Source organism: Neovison vison, chromosome 11, assembly GCF_020171115.1.
Source record: "Neovison vison isolate M4711 chromosome 11, ASM_NN_V1, whole genome shotgun sequence".
Taxonomy (NCBI): Eukaryota; Metazoa; Chordata; class Mammalia; order Carnivora; family Mustelidae; genus Neogale; species Neogale vison.
Genome location: NC_058101.1, coordinates 68,933,013 through 68,944,553, shown reverse-complemented (window position 1 = coordinate 68,944,553; position 11,541 = coordinate 68,933,013). Strand labels below are relative to the sequence as shown.

The 11,541-nt window shown below is 50.0% G+C and overlaps 1 protein-coding gene and 1 long non-coding RNA gene across 2 annotated transcripts; one reads left to right on the top strand and one right to left on the bottom strand.

The window, feature by feature from the left end:
- Window positions 1–771: 771 nt before the first annotated feature.
- On the bottom strand, window positions 772–1,902 carry TMEM271 (transmembrane protein 271). The gene has a single exon (XM_044224132.1). The coding sequence runs from the start codon at window positions 1,900–1,902 to the stop codon at window positions 772–774; it is 1,131 nt and encodes a 376-aa protein (XP_044080067.1).
- A 401-nt stretch (window positions 1,903–2,303) lies between these two features.
- LOC122890036 lies at window positions 2,304–9,953 on the top strand. Its single transcript, XR_006381020.1, has 4 exons — window positions 2,304–2,639; window positions 7,925–8,029; window positions 9,192–9,226; window positions 9,730–9,953. It is a non-coding gene; the product is annotated as an uncharacterized LOC122890036 (long non-coding RNA).
- The last annotated feature ends 1,588 nt before the right edge of the window (window positions 9,954–11,541 follow it).

The following is an 11,541-nucleotide window of genomic DNA, read 5'->3' as shown; positions in this document are numbered from 1 at the left end:
GAATCGGATTGTCCATATATATTAACCAAAAGTAAGCCCAGCTTTGCAGTAGAAACCCCACTGCCAGTCTGAAAGTTAGCTTTAGGAAGGGGTTGGTTGGATGGAGTCAACCACCAGCAGAATACAGCTGTTCAAATTCAACACTTGACCAAATTCAACCATTTGCCCCAAACTGATTTGTGTGTCGACGCCCCCTAACTCCGATTTTATGAATATCTCAATAACATAGCAATTAATTTAATAAAGGAACTAACCAATTTTAAATTGCAATAAATTTACCAAACATTTTCACTGTTTATGGAGAGCTTTACAGTAAGAAAGTATCAACAAAAGCAGGCACATCCGTGTACAAAGTGTTGCCGCTGGGTGCTATTTCACTTCGGCCACCCATAAAGTACCCGCTGCTCTTTCTGTCCTCTCAGCGTGGGTCCTTCCTCCCGTGAAATCACCCTCGCTCTCTGAGCTCTCTCACCCTGAACCGGACTTGCCAAAGAGAAGTGCGATGGGGGCGAGGCAACCCCAAGACATTTATTGTAAACTTTAAAATGGAATCCGGATACGAACAGACACAGAAAAGAAGAGAAACCTCCCAGACACAGAAATGGTGATAGTGAAGGACCAGTCTCGCGGCGAGGAGCCCTCAGCGACGCGAGGCCAGTCCGCCCCTGAAGGTGCCACGCCACGCCAGCCCTGGTCCTCCCTCGCTGCGGCGGCCGGGCGGGGAGGCGTGCGCGGGCTCGAGCGCTGTCTATCTGGGGTGGGCCCGGGCACTCAGCAGGCCGGGTTTGGCTCCCACGGGCGCCCCGCCTCGCAAGGTGGCCGGCAGCAGTAGGGGTAGGAGGCGTTGAGGTCGGGGTCCGAGGGCGCGTACCCCGGCAGCTCCACCGACGGGTGCCCCCCGCAGCACACCTCCACACCCGCCTCGTCGAACGCGTGGAAGACGCCCACGTTGATGTAGGAGACAGCGTGGTGCGCCGCGAAGCCCGCGCAGTCCCCCGGGGCGGTGAAGTCCGACTCCTCCGGGGATAGGATGGAAGCCTCGCTCGGCCGCGGCTGCAGCCGCCGGCCCCGCCGGCCCCGCCGGCCCCGCCGCGCCCGGGAGGCTGACGGCTGAGCGCGGAGCCCGGGGCCGCCGCGGGGCCGCGCCAGGGCCCGGCCTCCCCTCCGCCGGCCGCGCCGGCCACGCCGTGCCTGCGACGACCTGTAGTTCTTGACCAGCAGGAGGCTGAGCAGGCCCAGGAGGCACTCGAGCGAGTTGAAGACGGTGGAAAGCACCAGGCCACGCTGGTAGTCCTTCAGCTGGCGGCACTTGGCGGACGTGGCGCTGTCCAGGGTGCTGCGGGAGCGCTGCGCACCGGGGGCCGGGCCGGGGGCGGCAGCCGCGGGGCCCGGGGCCGGACCGGGGGCCGCGGCCGGCGCGCGGGGCGGCAGACAGTAGTGGGAGTACTTGCGTTCCACTAGGGACACGGTGTCGCCGTCGATCACGGCGCCCGCGAAGGCGCTGAGAACCCCGAGCATGAAGACGAGAACGCCGAGCAGGAGCAGGTTCTGGCTGTTCACTGGCCCTGAGGGCCCGGCTGCGGCCCCCGGCTCTCCCGGCGCGGCCTCTGGAGCCCCTGCCGGGGCCGCGGGGACCCCAAGTCCCGGGCCCGGCCCCGGCCCCGCGAGGGGCGCGTCCCGGGGCCCGCAGCAGAGCAGGGCGGCGCCGAGCAGCGAGAGGCCGGCGGCCAGCAACAGCCCCGAGTAGAAGGCGCCGGCGGCCGCCCCCAGCCGGAACGGCTCCCCGCGCAGCTCCGAGCCCAGCGAGAAGCACTTGAGGCCGACGGCGGCGGCGCTGAGCGCGCAGGCGAGCAGGAGGCAGGAGGAGAGCGCGGCGCAGGCCCCGCGGACGCTCCACTTCATCCTCCGCGCCCGAGCCGGCCCGCACCCCGCGCGCCCGCCGCCGCCCGCCGCCGCCCCCGCCGCCTGCGCCTCCTCCCGGCGCCGCGCGGCCGGACCGCCGGCCTCCTCCTCATCCTCCCGCGTCCTCTCTGGCCCGCGCCGCCGCCGCCGGAGTCCGCATCCTCCGCCTCGCGCCGCCGCCGCGGCCCCGCGCCGGGAACCGATGCGGCGCGGAGGACCGCAGGGCGCGCGCGCCCCCTCCCCAGCCCGCGGCGCCCCTCCCTGGACTCTCCACTCCCCCCACCCCACCCGCGGCCCCGTGAGCCTGGCCCAGGCGCCGCCCTCCTCCGCTCCCCCCAGCCCCCGCAGCCCCTAGGACGCCCCTCTGCCGCCTCCCCAAGGAGAAGTGCCCCCCCGCCGTCTCTCCGCCTTCCTCCCACTATCTTGGCCGCTTTGGGAACACCACCCCCCACCGCAAGGCTCTCTCCCCTCCCCCCGGATTCCCCCTAGGGGTCCACCCCCCAATACCTCCCACCTCTTGTGCCCCTAGGTCTGCACTTCCCCGGCGACCAGGTTCCACGCCCACCGGCCTGCCAGCGGCCTGGACGCCAGAGGAAGTTAGCTTGGGGTGCAGGGAGGAGGGGAAGAGGGGAAGCCGGTGCCGTCAGGGTATGAGGGAAAGCCTGGGTACAGGAGAGGGGGAGGGGACCAGTCTGCAGGACAGGGAAAGGAGAAGGACCCAAGAAGGGAGAGCCCAGGTGGGGAGGAGGTTTGGGTGGGGGGACGGGAGATGGGAGCCCAGAGAAGGGGTGAGCCTGGATGCTGAGGGGGATGGGTGCGGGAGTCTGGATGCCAGGGAGGGGAGGGTTAAGGAGATCAGGTGCTGGGACCCTACAGCGCAAACTGGGAATCGCCAGCTCCTGTGCATGGGGGTGGTGGGTGTAAGGTTTTGCAGCCAAGGTAAACACAACACCAGGCGAGGTAGGCGCAAGTGGGGAGGTGGGTAGAGGTGCTGCCCAGCTGGAGGTGAAGCCTCCGACAGAACCTTGGATGAATCTCATTTGGACATGCGGAATTTTCCTCAGGCTCGGGTGCGTGTGAGTTAATTCATCAGAAGGCGATTCACGGCCTGAGCGCAACGGTGGGGGAGCGGGGGGAGGGGGGGCAGTAAAGAGCCTCTTTCTGACCATCCGACCTCAAGGTGGGTGAAGCAAGGCGCGTGGGGCGAGCGAGATGGCCTTCCCCCAGGTCTCTCTGGGCCCTCCATCTTCTTCCTGTAAGGTGCCCTGGGATGGGACGTCTCCGGAAGGCCCTCTGAGGTCCCATCGGGCCGAGTGGCTGGGCCTGCGCCTGCGGTTCCTTCCACACCGTCCCTGCAGCTGCAGCAGCAAGACCTGGGGAGCCCATGAGTCACTCTGCTGGCTAACTGCAGCGTTAAATAACTTTGTGTTGCATCCTGGAGAGGCAGGCGTGGCTGCAGCTAAAGAGCTGGGGGCGCTGGGGGAGCAGGGGAGATGCAGGGTGCTTTGGAACACACCTCTGTTCGTGCCACTTCTGGCCAACAGAGACATCCCCCTGAGCTCACAGTTTCATGCCCCTTCCTGCGAGGAGTGCGTGACCATTGGTGCCCCATGAGTACCCCGGCACAAGCCCCCAGAGGTTCCTTGTGTCTGGAGAAAGCCACACCCACATTCTCAAGGCAGCCCGTGTGCAAGAGCCCCTCGCCCACATTTCACGGAAACCATCTGCCCAGTAAATGTAATATGAAGGCCCTTCATGCGGCTCTCTGGACATTTGCGTGGGATTGACTCGAAATGCGATAGCTGTGAGGAGGAGCAGGTTTCACTGTATTTTTAGCAGGCAGTGCAGATTTTAGAACATCAGCTGAACCTCCTCGTTCTGTCCTGCTCCTCATGCAGGATGACTTGCCAGAAAAGTGGGAATAGTGAGCCTTCTTTCACATTTATGGTGTATAGGTTTTAAAAGGACAGTGTGTAAATCAGCTTGTATAATAATCGTGGCACCCACGCGCGTGAGCGGAGTTGCCATGAGCTTACTTCCAATGATTATTCCGGTTTCCAGGGAGACGAGGTTTGCAGCCACCTCCGTGGAGAAGGATGGAGCAGTCTCTCCATTCCTCCGTGCGTGCCGCTGCAGCCAAATTGATTAGGCTTTGGGGGCGGAAGTGAACTGACGTTAGCTCTTCCTCCGCCCCGCCCTGATCCTCCGAAGAAGGCTGGAGGCCGGAGGCTGGAGTCCTTGCACCTGGCGGGAGTGGGGGCGGGGCACGGGAAGCGGGGCTGCACTGGAAAAGGCTATGTGGTAGCTGCTGTGAAGGTTAGAGGCTTGGGATTTTTTTTGAGATCTGGCCTCCTCTCTCCTTGAGTGCCCCCACAAACCCATCAACCCTTGGCTATACACTTTCATTCCCCTGACCACCTCTGTTCCTTAAACTCATCATGCCTCTTCCTGTCACAGGGCCTTTGCATATGCTATTCCCTCTTTCTGCTCTATGTTTCCCTTGCCACATCCTCACCTGGCTTCTGCCGTCTCATTTCGTAGATCTTAGCTTCACCTCACTAACTTTTATTGGGTGTCTGCTGTCTTCCAAACACTGTAGAGTGTTTTGCACAGGTTTTCTTATTTAATCCTTGCAACAAACCCTGAGTCAAGTGGTCTTGTTACTCTCATAGAGGCTTTCCATGAATAAGTTAGTGACTTGTGGAGTCAAGGTTCAAACCCAGCCTCTGTGCACAGCCTCCCTACCCCTTCACCTCCCTCTGCCCCACTAACCTCCCTCTCTGCTTCCCCTCCTCCCTGTGCTCCCACCTCCCTGCCCCCCAGCCCCTGGAAGAGGGTTCCCCATAACAGGTAGGAACTCCTGGTGGTTTAAATGCCTGTCTTTCCCATCATGGTTGCTCAGTGCAGGCAGTCTATGTCCATCTTGTCTCCCTGCTTCTCCCCATCAGGATTCAGTCCTGCCCTAGTTGTGTGGAATGAGTGAATGAGCAAATGAATGAGCAGTGGTCAGCTGCTAACCTTGTGTCACTCTGTCTTGTGACAGAACCTAAACATCTTTTTGGTTCTGCTCACTGGGAGAACAGGCAAGGCCAGCAGGCAGAAGAGGCATCCACCTCTGTGTTGAGGTTAAGGAAGGCTCTCTAGGAGGGAGCCACGAGGGAGGTGGGAGCAGGCAGCAGGAGGAAAGGCTGAGGAGGGAGCTGGGAACTCTTGGACCTCCAGAGACCTTGGGGCCAGAGAGCAGGTGACCTGCCATGAAGGGTCTTGAGCCGTGCCAATTTTGAATTCATCTTGAGAATGGGGAGACCCTAGACGGGCAAATGGATGTTATGGTGCATGTTTTGGAGGAATACTACCCAGGGTTCAATCCAAGACTGGGTTGAGGATGAGGGGATGAAGGCATGTGGGAGTGGTGGGAGCATTTGGGGCTCCCACCCATGGAGGGTCCTGCCCCAGGACCCCAGGATGGAAGGGTCCTGCCCCATCATGGTGCTTATTGCAAGTATTGTAATCTCTGCTATTTGCTGTCTGGCACTGAGCAGAGAGTCACCTACTTCCCCTCTGTCTGTAGGAAGGAGGGCCATCAGTCTGTGATCCCTGTGTTGTTGTTGTTGTTGTTGTTGTTGTTGTTGTTGTTTAATTTTATTTATTTATTTGAAAGATGGAGCATGAGCAGAGCAGGGGGAGGGGCAGAGGGAGGAGGATAAGCAAACTCCCCACTGAGCAGGACTCTGAGATCATGACCTGAGCTGAAGGCAGACACTTAATCAACTGAGCCACCCAGGTGCCCACGTGGTCTCTGTTATACAGAGCTTCCTTTTAGAGTGACCCCACAACCATCCCTCTCTCAGGAGAAGGGCCTCTCTGCACCTGAAGTGGTTTCTAACACCTATAAACAGGGGTGTGAATTGGAATGACCCATGTACATTTTGAAAACTGATTCTGTTGCTTTCTGGTGGAATCCTTTCCCCTAACCCCTACCAGACTCAACTGTGAAGCCCCTTCCCTCCCAGCCATGCAGCATAGCCAGAGGAGCCCCTGGGAGGGAGTAGTGTGGTCTACAGTGGGGTGATTTGGGGCGCTCAGAGGTCAGGCAAGGGACAACACTGGAAAGAAGCAACACACCAGTGAGCAGTGACTTCAGACCCATTGTTGGGGCAGAAGGAGTGATTCTAAACCTCACAGAGCCTACCAGAGACCCATCACAGGGACCAGGCTAGCCCCTCCAAGTGGGACACAACATTTCCTGAGTCTAAAGACTCAGAACCAGAGCCCAGAGATGGTGACTCAAACCATCATGTGTTGTTGTTGTTGTTGCTTTTTCTGATTACAACAGTTATCATACTTCAAGTGAAGAATATTTTCCCTATCAGCTTTAAATTTCATTTTAATATTTATGTATTTATTAGCATTTGAAATCCAGTCTCCTAGAGAATTGACTTCAGTTAATTTGATTGATGCTAATTATTTTTCTCTAATTTATCATTTAACTTTTTGGTATTTTTATCCTTTATCTTTTTAACTGGCTAAATAGTCAAATGTTTCTCTTATTATTAATTCTCAGCCCCCGTTTTCCAGGAGCAATCAATATGAATCCTCACTTATCGATGTGGTTTGTGCATTTCCATGCCAGCTCTGCATAGGGGATGGACAATCTGAAGAATCACTCTCACAAAACCAGAGCCAGTGAGCTCAGCAAGATGCAAGAATGCACCTTAATTATTATTTCAAGTGCTTTTGTCTTGTGAGATATAATAGATCCACGGAAAAAGTCTGTAAAATACACATGTAACAGCCTAATGACTTATAAATGAGCATCTAGATACTTGCTGCCAAGTCAAGGACCAATATGGCAGGACCTGAGTACATAGCAGGCCCCTCCCAGTCACGCACCCCTCCCAGAAAGGCTCTGCCAGCTTCACTTGAAACCACCTCCTTGTGTTCACTTAGACTTCTGTCACCTGGCATGCACCCCTAAGTACTTTAGCTTGGCTTTGTGTGGTTTTTGAACTTCTTATAAGTGGAATTATAGAACATGATTGTTGTATGTCTGCTTTCCTTCATCCAACTTGATATCTGTAAAATGTATGCCTGTCGATTTATGTATAGCTCGTTCACTTTCATTCCCGGATACTAAGCCATTATAAGAATATGCCACAATGTATTTATCCATCTTACTGATGATTTGATTTGATGGTTTATAGTTTAAATGACTAAAGCTGTTGTGAACTTTATGTGTGTGTACTGATGTGCTTTGGCATGCATTTTGTCAGATCATGAGGAACATATCTGTTCAGAATTTCGCACGCTTTTTTACTGAGACACAATTGACGGGTGATTAGCAATCACTAATTTCCAAGCATACAACTGCACGCAGTGGTGATACAAGGTTTTTCCGCTCTGCACAAAGCCCCTCCTGTCAGTCTGCCTCTCCTCACTCCAGCTCCCACACCCCTGCTCATCTGCCTTCTGGGCTACAGTTTAAGTATAAGATTTCATATACCTAGAATCATAAAATATATATTCTTTTATGACTGCTTCTTGCATTTAGCATAATGCTTTGTTTTTATCCATTCATACATATTGCTGAGCCCAATTCCACCAAAATTTGTTTATCCATCCACAAATTGGAGGATATTACAGCTTTTTCCACTTGAAGTTATTATGAATAAAGCTGCTATTAAGATCCATGTACAAGTCTTTTGTAAACATATTTTTTGTTTTTTTTTTAAGATTTTATTTATTTATTTGACAGACAGATCACAAGCAGGCAGAGAGACAGGCAGAGAGAGAGGGGAAAGCAGGCGCCCTGCTGAGCAGAGTGCCCGATGCAGGGCTCGATCCCAGGACCCTGAGATCATGACCTGAGCTGAAAGCAGAGGCTTTAACCCACTGAGCCACCCAGGCACCCCTAAACATATGTTTTAATGTCTCTTGGGTATATACCTAGGAGTGGGATTGCTAGGTTCTACAGTAAGTTTGTATTTAACTTTATAAGAAACTGACAAAAACTCTTTTCCAGAGTGACTGTGCCACTGCATGATCCCAACGGCTTTGTATGACAGTTCCACACCCTCACCAGACCTTGGGGCTGTCTGCAATCTTCCTTCCAATGTTGGCCATGCTGGTGGGTCTGCAGTGGTATCTCACTGCCATTTTAATTTGCATTACTCTGGTGACTAATGATGTTGAACCTCCAACATTTCTTCTTTGGCGAAGTATCTGCTCCTAAGAGCTCATAAGAAGTTAATAAGTTGTGGCTTTTTGTTTATCTTCTTTCGTAAAATATCTTTCTAAATCTTTTTCTGATTTGTAACAATTGGACTGTTTTCATGTACGAGCTCTTTATACATTCCAGACACAAGTTCTTCACCAGGCACTTGTATAAATAAATATTCTCCCCGTCTTGGACTTGCCTTTCAATCTGTTCATCAGTACCTTGTAAAAAACAAAAATTTTCCATTTTGTTGGAGTCTGATTTATTACTTTTTTTTATGAGTTTTGTGTCCTGTCTAGGGAACATTTGCTTAAACCAGGGTTACAAATATTTTCTTTTATGTCTTTTAAGAGTTTTACAGTTTTAGGCCTTACATGTAAGTGTCTGATCCACTTTGAGTTAACTTTTGTGTATGGTGTAACGTAACAGCCAAGGTTGTTATTGTTGAAGATGATGTCCAACTGTTCCAGTATCATTCGCTGAAGATACTCACATTTCCCATTAAACTACCTTAACACTTCTATTGAAAATCAGTTGTTTGGGGGGTGGGAGGTTGGGGGAACCAGTTGATGGGTATTGGAGAGGGCACGAATTGCATGGAGCATTGGGTGTGGTGCAAAAATAATTAATACTGCTAAGCTGAAAAATTAAAAATTTAAAAAAATTTTTTAAAAAGAAAATCAGTTGTTTGTAAAAATGCAGGTCTATTTCTACATTCCCAATGCTGTCCCATTGAGCTATGTCTGTCCTATGCCAATATTATACTGTATTTACTACTGTAGCCCTCTAGTAAATTTTGAAATCTGGCAGAATAAGTCCTCCAAATTTGTTCTTTTTCAAAATCATTTTAACCACTCTAGATCCTTTGATCTTCCATGTAAATTTTAAAATCATTTTGTCAGTTTCTACCCAAAAATGTCTATCAGACTTTTGATTGGGGTCATATTGAACCTATAGATTACTTTGAGTAGAAATGATTTGTTAGCAATATTAAATTTTATAATCCATGAATGTGATTTGTCTCTACATTTATGTCTTTATTAATTTCTCTGAATATTTTATAATTTTTCAGTATACAGGCCTTCTATACATTTTGCTAACTTACCTGTAAGTATTTCATATATTTAATGCTTTTATAAATGCTACTTTAAATAATATTTTATTGTCCAATTGTTTGTTAGTAGTATATGGAGGTACAATTGGTTACTTAAAATTGTCTTTTTATCCTACCACCTTGCTTAGTCCACTTATTAGTTCTAACAGCTAGTTTTTTTCTTTTTCTTTTTTTTTTTTTTTTGAGAAAGAATGAAAGACAAAGCATGACAGGGGGAGGGGCAGAGGGAGAGAGAGAATCTCAAGTAGGCTCCACATTTAGTGCAGAGCCCAACAAGGGGCTCAACGTAGGGCTCGATCCCATGACCCTGAGGTCATGACCTCAGCCAAAATCAAGAGTTGGTCAATTAACCAACTGAACCACCCAGGCGCCCTTCTAACATCCATTTTTGTAGGTCCCTTAAGATTTTCCACATAGACAACATATCATAAGTAAGTAGAAACGGCACAATGTTTCCCTTCTCCCTTGCATGCCTTTTATCTCTTTTTCCTGCTAGGATGCATCTGTTTGGCCCTCACGAAGAACAGAGGTGGTAAGAGTAATATCCTTGCCTTGCCCCTGATCTCATGGGAAATCATGTGGTCCTTCAACCTTCAGTTTGATGTAAGCTGTAGGCTTTTGTAGATAACTTTTCCCCAGTTAAAATCTAGTTCTGTGTTCTGAGAGTTTTTATCATGAATAGATGATGAATTTTTTCAAATGTCTTTTTTGTTGTCATAATCTATTATCCTTTTTACACATAGTTGGATACACATATCCTTTTTACATACCATTGTACTGAAGATTTTTAGGCCTGTGTTAATTAGGAGTATTATTTATAGTTTTCATTCTTGTGATTTTTTGGTTTTTGTCTTGTTTTAGTGTCAGAGTGATGCTGATTTCATAAATGAGTTGGGAAATGCTCTCTCATTTTGTCTTTTCTTTAAAGGTTTGTATAAAATTGGTATCATTTCCTGCTTATTATTTCTTACTTAGGAAATCACTTCCTTAAGTGTTTAGTAGAATTCACTTGTGAAACCATTGTGAAAGTTTTCTTTCTGGGATGATTTTACCTATAAATTCAAATACATTCAAAAGATTTGAAAACAGTTTTGGAGATATTTGGGTTTAAAAAAAAATTTTTTTAAGATTTTATTTATTTATTTGACAGAGAGAAATCACAAGTAGGCAGAGAGGCAGGCAGAGAGAGAGAGAGGGAAGCAGGCTCCCTGCTGAGCAGAGAGCCCGATGCGGGGCTTGATCCCAGGACTCTGAGATCATGACCCGAGCCGAAGGCAGCGGCTTAACCCACTGAGCCACCCAGGCGCCCCTGGGTTTAAAAAAATTTTAATGAATGCTAATAGTTTGTGTCTTTCAAGGAATATGTCCATTACATTTATGTTTTTAGATTTGTTGGCATAAAGTTGTCCACAACATAAGTAGTTAACTTATAAGTTGGTTTTTCTTTTTCAGTCTGTTAATGTGGCACATGATATTCCTTGAGTTTCAATGTTAAACCAACCTTGCATTCCTGATATAAATCCCACTTAGTCCTTATCAAGCACGTACCATCTTCTGCCTGTTATCAGGAGGAGAAACAAAGATTTCTGCCCTCTATGTCTTGGTGTTAGAGCCACCAAACACACACACACACACACACACACACACACACCACGCCACAGTCAAGCACTGAAGGGAGCAAGCTCCTCACACTAGAAGTCACAGACCAAGATGAGCATTGATGGTGAGTGTTGGTCTCCCATGGCCAATGGGTCCTTCCCAGTGGCTGATGCATGGCCATTAGCCTGCATGCACCCCTCTTGTGCTGCAGTGGAAAACTCCAGCCATCACTGCATGGATGGGCATAGCAGTGGGCTTGGTCAGATGCCAAATGGTGTACGCACTTCAGCAGAACAAAGGAGCACACACTGAATCTGAAAAGGAAAGATATTCCCACACAAGGTGATAAGCCCAACAGACTGTGAGGTTTTGTTTGTTTGTTTGTTTGTTTACCTCTGGTTTAGTGACTTAAAATAATGCATGAATCAAATCTCTTTTTTTTTTTAGATTTTATTTATTTATTTGACAGAGAAATCACAAGTAGGCAAAGAGGCAGAGAGAGAAGGGGAAGCAGGCTCGCCGCTGAGCAGAGAGCCCGATGCGGGGATGGATCCCAGGACCTTGGGATCATGACCTGAGCCGAAGGCAGAGGCTTTAACCCACTGAGCCACCCAGGCACCCCGTGAATCAAATCTCTTAATGAACTTGAATTTATTTTAAAAAGTTCAATAAAGCTTAAAGAATAAAATGTTGAAAAATTTTTAATTCC